Source organism: Falco naumanni, chromosome 6, assembly GCF_017639655.2.
Source record: "Falco naumanni isolate bFalNau1 chromosome 6, bFalNau1.pat, whole genome shotgun sequence".
NCBI classification, from domain to species: Eukaryota; Metazoa; Chordata; class Aves; order Falconiformes; family Falconidae; genus Falco; species Falco naumanni.
In genome coordinates, this window is record NC_054059.1 from 61,667,991 (window position 1) to 61,687,847 (window position 19,857).

Genomic DNA, 19,857 nt, shown 5'->3' on the forward strand with positions numbered 1-19,857 from the left:
TTTGTAGATCACTGGGTTTAGTGGTCTCAGTAATGCAATTTTGTTTAGTTTTCAGGCACTTTGGGAACTGCTTGATAAAATTTGTACATACATCAGAGTTGATGTATATCCCATAAAGTCCTTTTTTTTTTTGCGTGCAGAGGTCTGGAAGGTTCCTGCCAGTGAAGGGAGGCACTTCCAAAAGTATACACACAGCATCTTGAGGTATATTGTAGTCAATTAGCTATTCAGCTCTTCCAATAGACTCTTCCAAAGAGTTCATCTCACTTGATCTTATCCAAATATTTGTCAGAGGCATAGATATATTTCCTGAGAATCTCCCTTCTCTTTACAACAACAGAATCGGCTCAAGTTGCCCCCAATGTTTTCATTCCTCACTATTATTTAACTTTGAAACTAGTATTAAATCTCATTAACCATGACACTGATTCTTCTGTTTGTTGCATTTGCTGTGACGAAGATGAGTCTTCTGTGTTTTGCCTGGAGCAAAGGTCTAGGCAAATATTTCAGGAAAACTGAAATTCAGTTCTCAAAAGCAAGAATTTATGAGCAATCCTGAGAAACTGCCCACATCAGTGTAACTCTCCATCTCAAACTCCAGAACTGTAAGTTTAAATGTGTCGAATGCCAGACTCCTAGTAATAGTGTCTTGCAGTATTGCAGGATTTTATTTATGGGTTTTTTTAATGCGATTATAAGAATGTTCTACTACAAAAAGGTCCATACAGAGTTACAGACTGCTTTTCTAAGAGGTAGTATTTGTATTCTTACATCCCTCAAACTACATAATGCTAATGGCATTTTTAAAAAACTATTTTTTTTAAGGTTTTCAGTTTACAATGGTATCCTTACTATAGCCCTTCTGTTACCAGCTATTACCTTGTATAGTACAAATTAACGAGGAAAAGCTAATACCAGACCAGCAGGCTGGTTGTCAGTAGAGATGCTGGTGATAGTGGGCAGCAATGTTAAGGTTCACCACAGATTAACCATGGGGTTAATCTAGTTCATAATCATAGTAATCATCATCTGTGTTTACTGCAACACTGGAGGCCTCATTGGGTTTCATTTTCTTTCTGTCCTCTTTGCCTTGTTCCATGGAAGACAAACTCTCTTCACATTGCTGCAGAATCTTTTTGGAAGACATCCAACTTTCTCCTCGGCTTTCTGCTGGTGCTGCGCACTGCCCTCCCCTGACATCCGTTCCTTTGGCCACCAGTGCTCTTCTTGTTCTGAGAAGGTCACAGGTGCAGTTCCAAGGGTTTCCATCTAAATACAGATGACGAAGACGAGGTAAATACTCTAAGACTTTGCGATCCAAGGCAGATATCTTGTTATTCCGTAAATTTAAAACTTGAAGCTGTTTCAAGTCCTTCAGCTCTTGTTCTCCAACATCCTCTATGTCATTTCCCTTTAGATCCAATCTAGCAAGGGTATCTGGAAGTCTGAATAAAAATAAAAATACATACAAGGTGTTATGTTCATTGTCTTGATTCAGTTTGTGTAAGTGGTATTTGATGGCAAGTATTTGCCCAGGCACTTCTGACATATTAAAATAAAACTAGCACTTACAAAAAATGCAATCTTCTGCAAAAAAGATGTGGTTCTGAAGTGTCCATGTTGTGGGTTTTTTTTAAATTATAGGAATACTGTCTATGCACCCTTAAAACTGTTTTCCCAAATAATTACAGTTCTGACATGTACTGACTGTGTTTGTGCGACTGAACTAAACAGCAGTCCTACTGTATTGTACTATGAAGAAAGTTATATGTTCAATTGAGTGTCAAGCTTAAAAATGCATTTTGTACTCTCCAATGCCATAAGTATGCCAATGACCAAATTACAGCACGATGAAAGATCAAAACTTTAGAAAAGCATGGAAACACTGCTCCTTCAAGTACTTCTATATGTGATTTGTTTAAAAAGGTTTTTCAGTTCATAAAAAACTAGAATTTTTCTTCTGTTTTGTTTTCCTGCTCCCATCAGATTCAAACATTAATCATCACAGAAGTAGTCTGTCTGGTCATATCCTGTTTAAGAATAAGCAGCAGGGAAAATAGAAGTGCTTTTTGATCATCTTTTTAAATAGTACTATAGAGAATTAGAACTGGTTACATTTAAAAGAAAAAAAAAGCTGATAACTTCTGGATATGATATTAGACTGGTCAGTATCATTCTTATTTTCATTCATCTTACAAATCTGTATGATAAGACAGTTATTTCAAAAGTCTTGCTTATTTATGATCTTCTAATTTCCTCCTGCGATAGTTAGTGACAAGTGCTTAACAGAAAAGCCAGTTAATTGCCATGGAATATTTTTAATAAAATTAATTTGAAAGTACCTTAAAAATCATTTTACTATAGTAGTATGCAAGGTGATGAAATTAAAGAGTTATGGTAAGAGATTTAAAGGAAACTTTTTTACTGAAACTCTCAGGGAAACTATAAATAATACTATCAAGAGCTATTTTGAAAAAAACAGCAGTATGCCACAACTGGTAAAGACTGATGTGATAGTTTATCTCAATGTAATCATATATGATGCCTCTGAAAATTACAAAAAGGGTACATTGTGACCCTCACCAGCTTTTTTCATGAAACTGAGTTTGACTTACTAGGCTGAAAGGTGGTTGCCATATTTATGTAAATCTTACAACTTAGTGGGACTATTTCAAGAGTAGGGCACTTCTGTATTGTGCTGTATTTCCTGGGGGAGATAAAAAATTCACATTGATATGGAGAGTCACGTCACAAAATCTGATCTTATCAAATGCTTGTGATTGCAATAAGTCTGTTTTGAAACCTAACCATGGGTGATGATTATACTTGCCCAATATGACACTGTAATGTCAGAAGGGTGCTCTGGGGTAAAGCCCTAGTGCCACCAATGTCAAAGGCAGTAGGGTATCACCTGAGATGTTTATCCAGAGTGATTACAGTCTAAAGGCTTGTAAAAGCAAGTCCTTAAACCTGTGAAGAGTCGTACTGTACTAATGTTAGTCTCACGCTTTATGGCTGTATTTTTTTACTTCAGGCTGTGTTAATCTTGAGAAACTAATGGCACTGGAGTATGTGGTAAGTGATCCTGCTGCTGGCAGAGAAGCCGTGCTCACTTGGGAGCTGACCATGGCAGCCATACTGTGCTGCTGCCACTCCAGGGAGTATCATCAGACTCTTCCCTGCAAGATTTTATGGAGTATATAGGCTCTTATTTACAAGTCCTGAAAATACTTGGATTTGTGGATTGTTCTCAGAAAAAAGCCCCAAACAAACCCAAAACCAAAAGAGGCTTTCTTTCTCCTCATTCCTGCCAAATAACTGTGGCATGTTAACTATATTTTTTAACCTTTGACACTGGTGGCTGAGTTCTCGGATAACTGTCAGAAATAACACTTCTATTTCTGTATATCCATCTGTACCTGGTGATCATCAGACAATTAGGTACATAAATTTTACACCTTGTCATTTTCCCCCTCTTTTATGTTTAGAGCCTCCCCTTGAAATCTGTATTCATTGTTGAGTTGAAAATAAAAGTCCCCAATATCTCCTTTAAAAACTGTACTGTTTAAAGGCTAATAGAGAGCGCCTTCCTGTTAATTCTCTTGACTGCGAAGGTTGTAAAATAAGATGGATTAGACAATACTAAAGTAACTAGAAAGCATTAAACATTCCTGTCAAGCTAGACTTAAATCAAATATTTATACACCACTAAATCACTTTCTGATTATAAAGCTGCTGCCAAATAGATTCAAATGCTAAAGGACCTGATGGTAAATGAATTGAAATTTTACTGCATTATTTATTTGGGCTAGTTAAACCTGTCCACAATCCATAAAAATAAAATTTAATAGTGCGGTTGTGTTAAAGAAGTTGATGTTAATGGAATTACTTTGCTATTTTTATGCCGTCTTATTGCACAGCTTTTTGAAATAAAAAAATTGCCACTTTATATCAGACCAGCCTTCATTTGGCTTAATATGCCATCTCTGATAATGGCCAGGACCAACACTCAGATAAATGCAAGAGAACCTGTATGCAGGGCATTAGTGTGCCCATGGGATGTTTCTTCTGTGCTCCTTTGACTGGAATTTTGCTTATAGCCTGAAGCTGGAGAGCTCATATGCATTCCAAATACTTTGTAATGTGTGAATTTAATGAAGTTGGGAATACTAATATCCACTGAAAAAAGCGTATTATTTTTGACCAGACTCACTTCCTGAAATCCTAATATTTTAACAATAATAAACTCAGTGTGGGTTGGTAGAAACATCAGCTTTAAAATAGCTGTCTTTCCTTTTTATTGAACGCTCTATTAATTTTGTGTTATGGGGGAAGATAAATCTAAGCAGCAGTATAACTTCTCTGTAATAATTCTGTTATATTCTCCTAGCAGGTTCCTCTTATGCGTGTGCTAATTAAACAAAGTCTCACTGGCAAGGAGAGATGTGAAATGAGTAGAATCACTGGGAGCCACAGATGTAATGAAAACAACTCTACTTCTATGCTGAGACTGCTAACAAGAGTGCTAATTAGCATCAGTTATGGCAATGGGTTTATGGTATGGATAGACTTCTACCATGACTGGGTCATAATACAGGTGGGGTTTTTTCCCAGTTTGGCCCTCATTCTCATAATGTAAGGAAGGGGAGGTGACACCTGAGAACCAGCTTCTTCAGATTTACTTGCCTCAGCGGAATAGAAATGAGGAGGTTCTGTTCCAGCGCCAGATTTGAAAGCTGCGCACACTGCTGAAGAGCTCCTGCCTCAAACATTCTAACAGCATTGTTGTCAAGAAACAAGTGCTTGAGGTCTTGTAGTCCTTGGAAGTCCTGCGCTGTCACCTTTTGAATCAGGTTATTGCTGCAGTCAAGTTTCTGCAGTCTGCTGGGCAGCCTGAGTGGCATAGCATGGAGCTGGTTCTTGGAGAGCTCCAGTGTTGTTAAATTAGGAAGAAGCTGAGCACCATCTATTGATATTAGCTGATTTTCTGACAGGAAGAACTCAGACAGATTTTCTAGGTGTTTCATGTCTCGAAGTCTTATTGTTTTAAGTTGGTTTTTCTCTAATTTTAGTGACAGCAGGGATTTAGGTAGGTCTAGAGGCACTTTTGTCAGAAAGTTGCCCCTTAAACTGAGAAACTGTAGATTTTGGAAAGATGCAAAGAAGTTGGTTGGGAACGAGTTCAGTTTATTATCAGCCATGCTCAGATACTTCAGCCTAGGAAGCTTAAGTTGTGCAGACACAGATTCCATGTTGTTACCATCAAGAATCAGACTTTGTAAATTGCAAAGGGAGGAAAATGCACTCGGAGGCAGAGTCACAATCAAGTTGTTCCGAATATCAAGCACCCTTAGTTTCATTAAACCTTCAAAATCTGATGCATGCAGAGTGTTGATGGAGTTATCAGCGAGTTTTAAAATTTCAAGGCCAGATGGGAGGAAGGTGGGTATTTGCTTTAGCTGGTTTTTGTAGAGTTCCAGGGACTTCAACATGCTCAGAGTTTTGAAAGTGTTGTTTTCTATTGATTCTGTGCCACTGCATGACAGGACCAGTTCTTCAAGGGCTGACATCCTCCTGAAGTCAGTAATCTTAAAGAGAAAAAAAAAAAATCAGATGATAGTACACCATCTATTTATGGATCTCCTCACTGGTTACTACTCCTGGATGCTAGTACGTATTGAAAAAGTATATGTTTAGAATTAGAAACTAAGGGAAATGGAACAATAGAGGTGTTACTATAGGTACCTGTGATTTGCCAGTATTCACTTTTCTAGAATTTTGTTGTTTAAGTCCATACTGTGTCTGGTTTTGAGCAAACACATGTTTGAAGAAGGAATATTCCTTTTATTTCTGCCTGGTGGATAGCCTATATAAAATGGAAAGCTAATATCACCAGTGGCAGAAATCTTTGCAGAGAGTATATGGTTGTTAACGTTCATTGCACTCAATTGGAGCTTTCTGGAGCAGTTTTGAGTTCACCATACAGTCATTTCCATATATCAGCAGTATTGTCGCTGTAGTGTATATTCCCCAGAGGAAGTACACATGGATATCATCACCTCTCCCTACTATAAAGTTTTGGCAGGAAACTAAAATCCAATGCTTGTATTTCTTCTCTCCGCCCACTATCTCTCCTTTTCTGTAAAGTAAAAACCTCACATATTAAGATGACCAAACCAATAGTGTCAGATCAGCTTGGTCTGAAAATCACTTCTGTGGAACAGATTGCTTTACAGGAACTTAGGTTTTGTTAGTTGGTAATAAAAACATGTTTTGCAGTGGTAAATTGAACTTGGATGTTGACTGTGACTATAATATACAGAGGCATACTAATTGCTTAATTATTTTTCTGCTCTGTTGGAACCTGCTTGTTTACAAAGCTTGCCATCTTGTGTCCAAAGTTAAGAAGCAAACTTAATTGAATCTGGCAGATTCCTCCACGCTGAGATATTTGGAAGCATGCAATGAGGGTGAACCCAGGAGTTCTCTGAGCACACCAATTGCTTAAACAGTAGTTTTCTGAAATTATTGGAGATGCTGCCCATTGACCTAGGTGCTTGATTTTTGAAAATTCATCTATAAGGGAATTTGAGAAAGCTTAGAGCAAGATGATCAGGTGTTCTGCATGGGAGAAATTGGAAGGACTGTCCTCATCCATTTTCCCTTCCTACGTCCAATAAATATCTCACTACAGGGTGGTCTCAGGGGTATCATCTCAGTAAGAGATGTTAAATTAACCCTATACTCTTCATGCTGTTTCCCCCAGGGCTTAGTAGCTACCAGCACATTTTACTCTCATTGAGAGTAGCTATAAAGCATGTTCTACAGCATAACCCCTCATCACAGTCAGGAGTCTACACAAAAGGTGGTACAAGTTCTTTTGCAGCACAGATACTGGGTAGTAATTTTGTTCTGTGATCCTGATTGAATACATTTGGCTGTCATACTTGTGTAGGTGAAATCAGCTTATAAAGGTGATTGTCAAAAGATTCCTTCCAGCTTCATTTATCCAACTCTTGCATAGTTTTAGGTTGTATCTCTGTACCTTAGCTACAAACTCTGCATTTTAACTTCTGTTACAATTACAGCTCACACAGCTGTGAAAGAGCTTTCATTTTTTCATCATCAGATTTCATTTTGCTTTGGTATCCTTAGTTGTTACTACCTTCTGATTACATTTATTCTGTCTTGTAAAGTAATTTCCAAGCATTGCAAGATTTGATGCAGTTAGTGAGAAAGTATAGGTGTGGAACCTCTACTGATGCAGGTTTCTCCGCCAATTACACTTAAGTTCAATGAAGGAATGTACTTCCATAAAAAAGCTTACATTCCCAACAGTAAATAACAAAGTTGTCCATTTTCTATTTTTTTTCTATAAATGCAATTTTGTAACATATACCTCTATTGCTATGTAAAAATTAAAGAATTGCATGTCCAGTTTTGGTCATGATTAGGAGTCTAATCTTGCAAAGCTTTATCGTGAGAAGTCCCAAAGGAATGAACTGCATTGCTCAACAGCAGAAAAGCATAATCGTGTGTAAATGTCAAAACAGTCTTAACGAAAGTGAGACAAATGTGAAACTTAGAATCTTAAAATATCTCAAGCTGGGAGGCATCCATAAAGATCATCAAGTCCAGCTCTGTTAAAGGCAAACAAACTTACCTTCTCCTTCACCTCAACACTGTTCTAAAACATTTGCTTTTGTCTCAGCTCAGATGTTCCTGAGAACCTTCATAAGTTCAACACATTTTCTCTTCTAAGTTCAAGAGCACTATTTCCTGCTTTTCCTCAGTTGATTGCTGTATGTCTCTAAGAGACTTAGTTTTCATTTTATTAAGTGACAGAGAGCTACATGAAGGTCAATGTACAGACATTCATTCTGTAATGGTGTTAGCCCTCTTTTTTCCACCTATTTCGTATGCTTTTCTAGGCTTTGTCACTATGCTGTTTTGAGACTTAAACATTTATCCATGCTGTTACAAACCACCCAGTCTTTTTAATGTGGATCAAGACAGATTTGAAAGCCTATCAGCTCTCTTTCTGCTATGAAGCGACGTTTTATTCTCTGAATTGACTGTAAAGTGATACTAATACAGTTTTTAAAAAGTAGATCTTCTGAAAATTGATCTAAGATACTGATATTTTAATAATATTTTCTTTTGTTATGGCTTTTTTTTCTTTTAGAACTTTTGTTTTGGGTTTTGTTATAAGCAGTTTCTTAAACCAGTCTGTTTAAACCAGACTGTTTAAACCTGATTGTGTGGGCCAGATAAACAATTTTATTTTAGCAGATAAAATCCCATGTATTAATATAGTTAAAATAAACTAAATCTTAAAGTGAGAGTAAACAGGTTGTAGTTGATCTTCCAATGGAAGAGGCAGAAATTATTGAAAAAATATGCTAAAATGAATCCAGTTTTTTATTAGGAAGTCTCCAGTTTGTAAAAATACCAAAAGCAAAAATCCCAGCTAGTGTTTTCATTGATGATCAACCCTGTCAGAACAAATAAAAAGTTGGTCTACTTAAAAGAGATGTACTTTTTTCTTGGTTTTCCTCAAAACATATTGTACATACATATTTACATACAAACATATTTTTTCTTTTTAATTTCCTTACAATGTTAGTAATAACTAATGCACAATAATATCCAAAAGTAATTGGTATTCAGTTTGAAGCAATATTTGTTTCTTATTCTGAAGCAGCTGATTGCCAAATGATAGTATATGTGAATGCTTATGTATAAAAGTCTCTTGGAGGTCAGCTGTGGGAAGGCTAGGCTTCCATTCAACTTCTTTTTGAAAATACGTTATTTTCTCTAAGATTAGCTAAATGAAGGAATTTAAAAACCAAAAACAAAAAACCAAAATCCCCTAGAGTTCTTTTAGTGCTTCCAGACATACTTTATCAGCAGAAATCAAAACATTTTTCTACAAGCGCTATGATATGTACCAATGGAATTGCTCAGCTGTATAAAATTAAGCATATGTATTTATGATGTCAAGACCTCAGAAGCATATCTTGTTGCATGGAAAGAAAAGTGTAAAATATATTCAACAATCTAATGTTAAGGAAACAATCTACATAACTACAGGCAGATAGCATAAAAGTAGTTCCTTTCAGTGCAAAGTCAGTAGTAGAAGTAAGGCATACTGATGGCTCAGCTGAATTAATGTATAAAGTAAAAAACTCTCTCCTTAGATGGTTTCACACACCATTTGTTCTGAACAGTCATAAAACATTTATTCTACTACTCCATTCACTTATATCCAACATTTAAATGCTTTATAATACCTGTCTTTTGCTCTAGTCAGAACCTAAGGCCTCTTTATCAGTTAGTAACTGAAGAGTTGTTGACAAGTATGGGCAACTAGCACTAAGAAAGGAAAAATAGTTCATCTTCCTTATCTTGGAAAAAAAATAATTGTGGTGGGTTTTTTTGTTGTGTTTGTTTTTTTTGTTTTTGTTTTTAACAGAAGATGTATTTCCTAATAAAGAATTCATTTGACAGATTTTTTGTTTAACTAGAGTACATCAATACAACTAAATCACACCAGTGAACTTTGACTCTTGTAGGTATGGGAGCTAAACCAAAAAAACCAGAGATATTAGTAGCAGCTAAAAGAGAAGTAAACTCTTCAGAGTTGAATTGTAAAATTAGTATTTTTCAGTAGGTCACAGGTATCCTAGATGGTAGATCCCAGCTCTAAGCTGCCTTCTAGCTTATTTCATTCAACTCTGAGAGCAAAATCAAAGATGCATTTCAGAGCAGTTCAAGTTATATTCTTTGTAAAAGGACAAGCATACTTAAGAGAAAATGTATCTCTTTTGAATCAAGCATTTCTTATTATTTGTAGTAAACTGATATACAGCAAGCATGTACAATACAAGTGGTTGTATTTCCCTTCTGTCTATCTATAGCAGTTGAATTTATTAAATACACATATTTCAGGGTAGGAAACAGAAGCACCATTCAACAGTGCAGTGAAAAATGAGCATAAACTGATCATGCTTTTAATAATGGGATCCAGTGATGTCTCAAGAAACCCAGAATAAACTTTTTAAAAAACAAAAATAGCTGGCAGCTTCAGTTAGAAGCTGCTATCATTTACATGGGTTATTAGATAGGCCGAGCATTGCTTTTAGAGACATTTCACACTCTGCCTTAGATTCTGGCTTATTTCCTCTGGCATTTCTAATAGCAATTGTAACTGATACTTGCAATTCCAGAGGGGGAAAAGAACTGCAATTTCATTCATTAGGGAAATGATTCTAGCTACATAAAACCTTTCCATTTACAAGTATTATATTGTAGCAAAAAGCTTTTAAAAAGTTAAAAAATTACTTGGAAGCCAGTGATTATTTGACCACATAAAAAACAAATCAACAAGGCTCCTAGTTGTAAATTACTATTTTTTGAGTTGCATACAAAATATCATTGTGGCAGTGTGGACTAGTGCTCAGAGACTGCAGGATAATGAAAACACTATAGGAATATATTTACATATTAAAAAGTAAGTAAAAGTAAAAGCAGATCTGGCAGCATTTCAACAGTTCTTAGAATGTGGAATAAGATTCTCCCTTCACCTGAAAGCCACCACCATCTGGGAAGCCCAGCTTTCAGCTAGAGCACACTACAGAAAGTATTTTTACTGCATTTTTTCCTACCTGGAGTTGTTTAATTTTGCTGTGACTGATGTAGAGTCTCCTGGTGGTAAAAGGAATCTCTCTGGGGATTTCTGTAGCTCTGTAACATTGCACTGACTGGGCAGGGTCACAGCTGCATCTTCTTGGGCAAGTGGTACTTAGACCACTGTGGAAAGAAAAGAAGACTAAAAGGTAAGATAAATACATCTTCCAAAACAGGAGCTCTGAAATTGTTTCGGCAACAATGTACAGCTTGAATTAAGCACCAAAGTCCTTTTATACCATGAAATCTGATAAAAGGATATTATGATTGTGTGTTTTATCCCAGAGAAAAAACAGTAAAAACAATACCGTAATTTGCCTGGGTTAAAATGTTGGCAGGCATTACAAAGAGTGAGAAAATTAAACAGTGATAAGGTGCCTTTACATTTGTAGGTATGTGAAATTAGTGTTATTTATTGCCTGACATCTAATCTGCAAACATCCATATTATCTCCAGTTTCCTAGTTTTGTTAAATGTGACACCAAAGAATTAGTGGAGAAAAGATAAAGAGCTGTTTTATAGCCAGGCTGTAAAACCTTTGTATCTTCTGTGACCCAGTATTTGAAACAGTAAAAACACAACTACAGCCAACACTGAAGCTTTTTCACTCTTCTTCTTGAATTATTCAGCCCCTCCAAAAAAACCCCAAACTCAGACAGCTATTATTTTAAAGTTAAAACGTTCTATTCACTTTCTGAGTATCTGTGGTACAGCTGAGTGCTGCTGGTTGGTGCACATTGTTTAAAGAATGAACAGAAGTCTAAGCTGCCTGTGTTTGTGTAATTCCCGTAAATCAAAGTTTAGTTATTCTTGTATTTGAAAATTACAGATGTGAAATGCTTGAAAGCATTTAGTGTAAATCATGTAGTAGGTGATCAGTAACACCTATTTACTCTGTAACAGATGGAGGACCTAAGGTTCTCTTCAGAGTTTTCTTTCTACTTATTAGTGCTTCTCTTGGCTTCTGATTATTTTGGGAACTTTCTGTATGTTGTTTTTTCCTTTGTACTCAGTAAATTACAATGTACAAAGCAGTGTACTTCTGGAACCTTTGTATCTTATCATACTTATCTGCTTTGCACTGTTACCTGCTTCTTTCAATCCTCTCTGTCATATCTTCAGTTGTAGCTAATCCTATTCCTTGAATGCAGAACTAGGCCAGTTATTTTTCCAAGCAGAAGATGATGCCAAATCGATTTGACAAATGGGTAACTGAACTGGGGACAGTCCTTGATGGGACTGCCTAATGGATGCAGCTGGTTTACACTGGACAATTGCCATATTGCCTCCTGGAGATGGTTCTGTCTCCTTAATCCCCTACACTGTGAGTAAAGAACTGCAACTCAGCATCTGCTAAACCAAACAGCAAGAGCGGAAACCGTTCCCTAAAGAAGCCTGTCAAATTGGCATGTTCAACAAGCTATGCAGAAAAATCCTGCCTGACTTATGCCATCATGATCAATTGAGCAAAACTGAGCGGGTAAGCAGGATTAGCAATGGTGCTTTAAAACAAATATTTTAACATACCTTGATCTAGTGTTTGGTACCTGGTTTGTGTCCAGAGTAGAGAGTCAAAGTACCCAGACAAAAGTGCAAACCTGTCTGCACACTGACAGCTACCTGTGGTATATTTCAGCACACCCTGGAACAGTCTTTGATCCATTCTTTCCACTGAGTTTAAATGTCACTAAGATAATACTGCTCAGGACCTTATGTAGAAATCTGTGTTCCTCAGAAATGTCATCAAAAAGCAACTGCTTTTTGTTCAAGGAGGGTCAAAAGAAATGCAGAGCAAACCCTACAGTTTTAAGTTTAGAGCTCTAGAGTACTGCAGAGTCGGTATGAGAATCCCTTTAAGTAAGAGCCGTATCTTGCATCCTTCCCTATTTTGTACATTACAAGTCACTCAGCCGATGTTAGAATTCACAGCTGTAGTTACAAGGTAATGCCACAGCAAGGTGCAATATTCTTGGCTCTTTCCATTTTTGAGCAATACTTATATCCTTGGTCTTTTCAAACTAATGAAGGGAAACTTACTGGATTAATAGTTCATTTATGGGATATTAACAACGACTTAACCAAGATGACAGTATGTATCCATTGATTTCTGATACATGTCTGCTTTCAGCAGGTAGGTATTTTCAAGTGATAGCTATGAAAGACGATCTGTTAAAATCTATTCTGTACAATTTCTGACACGTCTGATGCCTTTGCTTTTGCACAAAACTATGACCTGTAGGTTTTTTATTGATTCTAGGAGACCTGGTGGAAGTGGAACTGATGAAGAGTCGCAGGACTGTATATGCATAAACCTAGTGGGAAGATGTGAGCACAAAGAAAAAAAGGCTGAATAAACATTCCAGGATCTCTGTTTTGGAAGGAGCACGGCTGCCTATGAGTTGCATAGCTTCACAGGGGGATGTTAAGAATGGCAATCACTGGTGGCCATTTCCTGCCAGCACTTTTTATGCAAACCCTCCATGCCTTTCAATAGGGATTCCTGTGCGGGACTAATGGCATGACATTCCCCTCCATCATTTCTCTGTCAGAAAGAATGAATGATAGTACCTGTAACTTGCCCACACAAGAAGTCCCAGGGACAACATAAGGACATGGACCAGTTAGAGAGTCCAGAGGAGGGCCACAGATGTGATCAGAGGGCTGGAGTAACTCCCCTATGAGAAAGACTGAGAGAGCTGGGGTTGATCAGCCTGGAGAAGAGAAGACTCTGGGGAGACCTTACAGCAGCCTCCCAGTACCTAAAGGGGGCCTACAAGAAAGCTGGAGAGGGACTTTTTACAAAAGCAGGTAGTGATAGGACAAAGGGGAATGGCTTTAAGCTGAAAGAGGGTAGATTTATATTTGCTATTAGGAAGGAATTCTTCACTGTGAGGGTGGTGAGGCACAGACACAGGCTGCCCAGAGAAGCTGTGGATGCCCCATCCCTGGAAGTGTTCCAGGCCAGGCTGGATGGGGCTGTGAGCAACCTGGTCTAGTGGAAGGTGTCCCTGCCCATGGCAGGGGGCTTGGAACTAGATGATCTTTAAGGTCCCTTCCAACCCAACCCATGATTCTGTGATTTTACATGGTATGTGCTTTAACCAACGGTAAACACTTAAAATCAAAACCTGCTAAACCCAGAGTCTGTGTCAGACTCTTTTGTGTTGTTGGCATTTAATATGGACACAGGTTACAGCGTGTCATGGCAAAGTGGTAAAATATATCCTACAAATTTGCATAAAACATAAGCTTGAGTTAATGGAATTTAGAAGGTCTTTCAAGGTTGCTGGTTTTATTTCAGATCTGAAGAAGGGCTCAAAAATGGCTGTAAAGTTTGGTTTGTTTGTTTTTTTTTTCCCAAATATATCAGTTAGTATAATAAAAATATCATATTTTTGTACAAGTCATGCCTCACGCAAGATTTCAGCATCTACAGTACTGGTTATTTCTTCACCAAAGTCTGAGGATTGACAAAAGCACAAGTATGTATGTCAAGACATAATTTTTTAACCTAAGATGACATTTAGAAAACCACATAAAAGTAAGGTGGCATTAAAATTAGAAGAATGAACGTGCAAAACTCTAGTTATGGAGTGTTTAGAAATGTCTGAGTCAAGACAACCCATCAAATGTGAAGGTGGATCCCTTGCAACGTACATGAGGGCACAGACCACAAAAGGGAAGATGCAGTCTTATCACAAAAGACATAGAGAAACTGAGTTCTTATAGTCAGGGTGTCCCTTGTCTATGAAAATGAGAAATTGCAGGAAGAGATCAGCTTAGGGTCTGCAGAGGGCATGGGTAGGAACTTGGTCCCTGAGGGATGTCACAAGCACAAGCAGTTTGGCAACTAGGAGTTGCTAAGTGATGGCGTATGCTCTAAAGAATCCTTGGCATATTTAGCTGCCATATGCTATCAAGTGCCTGCCACTGACTAAGTGTGAATTCAAAATTATCTTTTGCTGGAGGTTTTCAACTTGGATTTGGACTGTTTTTTTATAGGGACAACAAATGGCATTTGTCTGCTGCAAAGGTTACCTCCAATCAAGCACTCCTCTCCAGAACGGATTGGTCTGCTGAGGGAAACAATAATGATACTGTTTTTAAAAGCATTATGCTTCCCTTAATCATCTTGAAATAATCTGAACTGCTTTACAGAAATGTTTCTTAAACAAAGAGCCTCAGAGTATTACACTGAATGAAGAATGTCAACATAGATGCATTCTAGGCAAAGTAATAATACCTAATTAATATAAAGATTATAAATTTATCAAAAGTGATGTTTTGGTTTATTCATACAAAATAAGACTGCAGGTAGAGTTTCACAAAAACAGTTAAAGAGACCTGTCTGAAAATGATGTCTCAATCTTCTTCATAAGCCAAGAATTTTGTGGAAATATTTTTCATCTGCTTTCATAGTATGTGGAGAATGTGTTTTCTAACTCCAGGCAAGGTCATCTTCGTACAATGGAAACAGCTGCTGGATGACTTAAAGCAGACTTTTCCTCCACACAATAAGGTAGGTTTCCTTTTCTTCCTCCATGCTGGCTACATAGAGGAGATGAAAGTGATAACCCTTTATGAATTTCTCACATTTTGCCTGTCCTTGGCATGTTTGCATTCCAGAAGAACTAGCACAGTGAAATCTGTTGAAAGGAATGAAACTTTCTGAAACAAAAATTCACATAGCAAGGAATTTTAGTCATTGCCAGTTTTATGATAGTGCTGTGAGGGGTGCTAGGCAAGATCAGATACATCTTGGGCAGGCACTCCACAAACAACAAACAAGTAGCACCCACGTGAAGCAGGTCAGTTTAAATATTTACATACACATATGCCACTAGTGCTGCTATAATTGGCTTTCAAAGTATTGTTGCTAACGGCATCCACTTGATGGAGAATTGTTCTTCATTAATAACTGAGCCACACAGAGCAGTGCCCATGAAATCACAGATTATGATATGGTATAATGACAGTTTTCCTAGTAATGATATTCCAAATTAGTCCCAAATGGAACAAAGAGGGCAGATATGATGGCTGAATCCATTCTCAACCTAGAATTTAAACATACAGGCCTTTTGTATATGAACATTTACGTAAGATCTGTAATTGACCTATGTGAGACTGCGCCTCGTGCACCACCACCTAAAAGTTAAGTGGCAGGGATGGATCATCCAATCAATAGTGGAACCATGACAATTCTGTTTCCAGGGCTTTTTACACACAAAAGTGTTTCAGGTCAGTAGTTAACAACTGTGACCTGTAAGGGAAGCAAGCTAGTTCTGGCCCTTCCATTTCCTGTGTCTTTAGCCTTTAGGAGCAGCCTGCTAGTGACTGCACATCCAACGAAACCAGAATGGAGCTGAAACTGTACAAAGTGTCTACTCTTCAAACGGTGAGGCACAGTTTCAACAAGTTTAGGACTCTGAAACAGCAGTTTTCTAAATCATACCCACTGTGTGCACAAAAAGAGGGTTTCATTCTTCCATGCTATGAAAGCTGAACGTTTTTGGAATGTGTTTTATTCATTTAAAAAAATTAAACAAAAATACAAAATGTAAAGCTAAGCATAAGTGTACACATACAAAGCATGAGAATAAGACCACAATAAACACTGTAAAAAAGAAAAGCTGGCCTGAAGAAGTCAGGAATTCAGGAAGTTGTCTTGTGTAAGAAGAAACCAATAAGGAGTGAACGTCCCTTAAAACAGTAGTGAGTGAATTGTTGCACCCATGGACTTACTGCATGGACTGTAAAATGGAGCTAACTATGAACTCTCTAGGACTTCAAAGCAGGAGTCCCCTACTGTAAAAAACTAAAAAGTCTCAGTTTTGTTAGCAGAAATTTTCTGTAATGACAACTGAAAATATATGTTCCTTTAAGTATCAGCGCAGATGGATATCTTCCTCTAACTTGCTTCAGAAAGGCACATTCTAGTATAGCTCCTTTTTTAGAACATGAAAATCTTGTTTTATCATCTCAGTTTTCTCCCATAATTTGATACTGCAAGATACTCTTTTTTATTTCCTCTTTTGCCCTTTGGTGTCCCCACTTGTGACTGTACAACCACCCATGCAATCAAACCACTCAAGATGCTTCAGCACTAACTACACAGAAGATGGCCTTGACATGTGCGCACACTGCAGCCTGGCACGCACAGCTGGGCAGCTGCAATTACAGAAGTTTCCAGGTGAACTGACACTCGTGCAAACACATGTATTTATATTGTAAATTCTTTGTGCATAGGCTAGGTCTAACCAAAGGTTTGTATAGTATCTCATACAACACTTTCCCAGTCTTGGCATGGACACTAGATGCCAAATATACAGCAATGGAGATGTCGATCAAAGTTTTTGAGTTTTTTTCTTTTGATTTAGGTATTACTTTGCTTTGTTTTGTATGAAAATGTGTCCTCCTCATGTTTAAGGTAATCCACTCTTTAAGCACAAAATAAGTTTTCAGATAATTTATCAGGTACTCCAGTAATCAGTTCAAGTATGTAGGTTTAAATTTATGAAGTACTGTTTGTACTCAAATGTACTTAATAGCAGCACAACGCAACTCACATTCTCTATACCTTGTCTAAAAGAACTGAAGTTATGTGCATAAATTATATGTGAAGAAATTAGCTGGTGATTAGCTACCACATCAGCTCTACCACATCATAGATAAGGTCAGATGAGCAGATCAGGAAACTTTCAGTGACGTACCTTTAACATTAAAATTATTCAGCAAATTTACATTCTTTTTGATATATAACTTGCTGCAACTATTTGATTGTTATAAATGTCTCCTGGCTGTAGAAGTGATTCTTAGTGCTAGACCAGTTGACTCAAACTACTGCTGTTCTTTAAATGTTAATTATTTTGTTGATGTTATCAGGGTAGAATATACTACAGTTTACTTTAAATCGATTTTATCTAATTGAAGGGCAAAACTACTAACCTTTCTTAGGTTCAATTCCATAATTACTGCACAGCTTGCTTACAGAACAGAGTTACAGTGGTCTGTGGACTTTTGGCAGGCATTTCAAGGGTAACTGGAATTGATCAGAATTTTCTAGGGGATTTACAAGTATGCTTTTGAGATAATTAAATTATTCATGTGTTTACCCTTATATTAGTGATATCTGCTTTTAATTTCAACCCCCCTTTTACACAGTATTTGTGCTGAGGGATAAATAGTACCTAATGATAACTACATTTACTAAGATACAGTGTCAGAACTGCAGACTTTCTCAATATATAGCATTCCTTCTTTTATCCATAGCCTAGCAAGTATTAGACTGATATTACACTGCAGGTAGGCTTCTAAAAGACTTGTATTTAAGAAGCTAATCTTTGAGTAGAATAAGCAGAGACAAAACCTTGTTTGACTTGTGAAACGTAAGGGAATGCAAAACAAAGGTAGCACTGATAAGAGATGAAAGAATTAAAACTAATGACCACAAAACTCCAATACCACAGTAGATAAAGACAATTTAAGACAGAGCTGGACCAACCCCTAAGCTAAAGGAAAAGGACACTAAAAACCTGATAATATGTGATTCCTTAAAAAGAAGCAGTCATACTTCAATTACATTAAGTATAAGGGTTTTAAAGGCAGTATTTGCTATAGATACGTTAGGTAGTAACTATGGGAAACTTCCTTCTCAAGATAAGCAGGCACTACTGTCCAAATACATGCTAGAGGTATATTAGCAGAAAATTCTAATGTTTGGCTAAGTGATAGATTACTGTTCCTTTTAAAAAAAGGGCAATGAATGTAATGTAATTCTGTAGGTAGCTCTCCATTGTGATATCTACCAGAATCAAAGCCAAAGCTAACATAAAAACTGATAGTCCTGAAACAATTTTATTATGTGGCTGAACTAATTTAAACAATAATAATAGTTTAGCTTTTGATACAGCAAATACTTCGATTTTCTGTCAGACCCTGTTGTGTAAAAAAGACAATCAACACGAATGTGGAGAATGAACATTAGAATGAAGGTCAAACAAATGCTGGTCTCACTCAGAAGCACTTGGATGACTTTAGACACTTAAACCCTTTGCTCAGCTACTATTCTGAATACACCAATTTACTAAGCCAGATTTTTTTCTGTAGCTATATCCAAAGGTGTTTTTAGATTTTGTTTCCATCATAGATGGGCTTAACAGTAAGAGAACCTGTTAGGTGCCCAGTTCATTACTACCTACTTCCAATTACAGTGCAATTTGAAGGGCAAATGAGAGGTTTGTAGTAACAATCGGTAGGCTTCTTGTTAAGCCTATGATAGCAGATCCAAGAGGAAACATGGCATCTACTGTTAGTGGTGAAGTTTGCTTTTATCCAGCTCTTCTGAAAGCAGAGATTGATGGAAGTACAGTTCTTTCCTGCTTTGACATACCTCTTCACATTCCAGGTGAGCGGTCTAACCATTGTGCTGTAAAACGGTATCTTTCTGTCCCTCTGTGTCCCAATCAATTATTTATGCAGAGTGGAGCAAGGGAAGAAACACACCCCAGGATGCCCTGCAGGCCAAGGGCAGGGCGTGCAGGGGTCCTGGTAGCTTACCATTTTCTTGGTCTCCACCCCTCTGCTGACTGGAGGGCCTCTGTGCCTCCCTTCTTGTTGTGCTGGCAGGATAGTTTGTGGGGCCACATTGTAGGCAGGATTAGGGTCCTGATCTGTGTTAAAATGATCTTTTTCCTCTTTTGAGGTGGAATTACAACTTTGATGCAATGAAGTCAAGCTGTGCTAGATCTCCACAAGACCTGCTAATTAAACTTGCACTGAAATCAACATCAGAATCAATTGCAGCACCCTGGAGAAAGCACCTGTGTAGAGATAGCTCATTCCCTGAAATTTATTGCATTTTCAGAACCAGGATGAGCTAAAAAAAAATATGCAAGTATCTTTTACATGGGTATAACTGCATTCATCAGTGCTTCTAGAGATACAAAGGTACCTGGGGCGCTCCTTTTCATACACGACTTGCAAGTTTGCATCTTTGCTGAGCACGAGCAATGAACGTGTAACTGCAAATCCCGCTGTGTGGTTTGCACCTGCTCATGTTTGTGCACACAGCAGCAAAGGCTTCTCTTTCCTCTCCTGCTCGCGCAGGAGGGGGGAAACATGTACAGTACTTAAGTAATATACCCAGCTATTGATACTGCAGCCTCTTGA

At 37.5% G+C, this 19,857-nt stretch overlaps 1 protein-coding gene across 1 annotated transcript; it reads right to left on the reverse strand.

Annotated features, from left to right (window-relative positions):
- Positions 1-687: 687 nt before the first annotated feature.
- LOC121090326 (nephrocan-like) lies at positions 688-10,853 on the reverse strand. The gene is made up of 3 exons (XM_040598753.1): positions 10,668-10,853; positions 4,687-5,588; positions 688-1,445 (listed from the first exon to the last, which is right to left on the reverse strand). The coding sequence occupies exons 1-3, from the start codon at positions 10,851-10,853 to the stop codon at positions 998-1,000; spliced, it is 1,536 nt and encodes a 511-aa protein (XP_040454687.1). The 3' UTR covers positions 688-997.
- Positions 10,854-19,857: the final 9,004 nt, after the last annotated feature.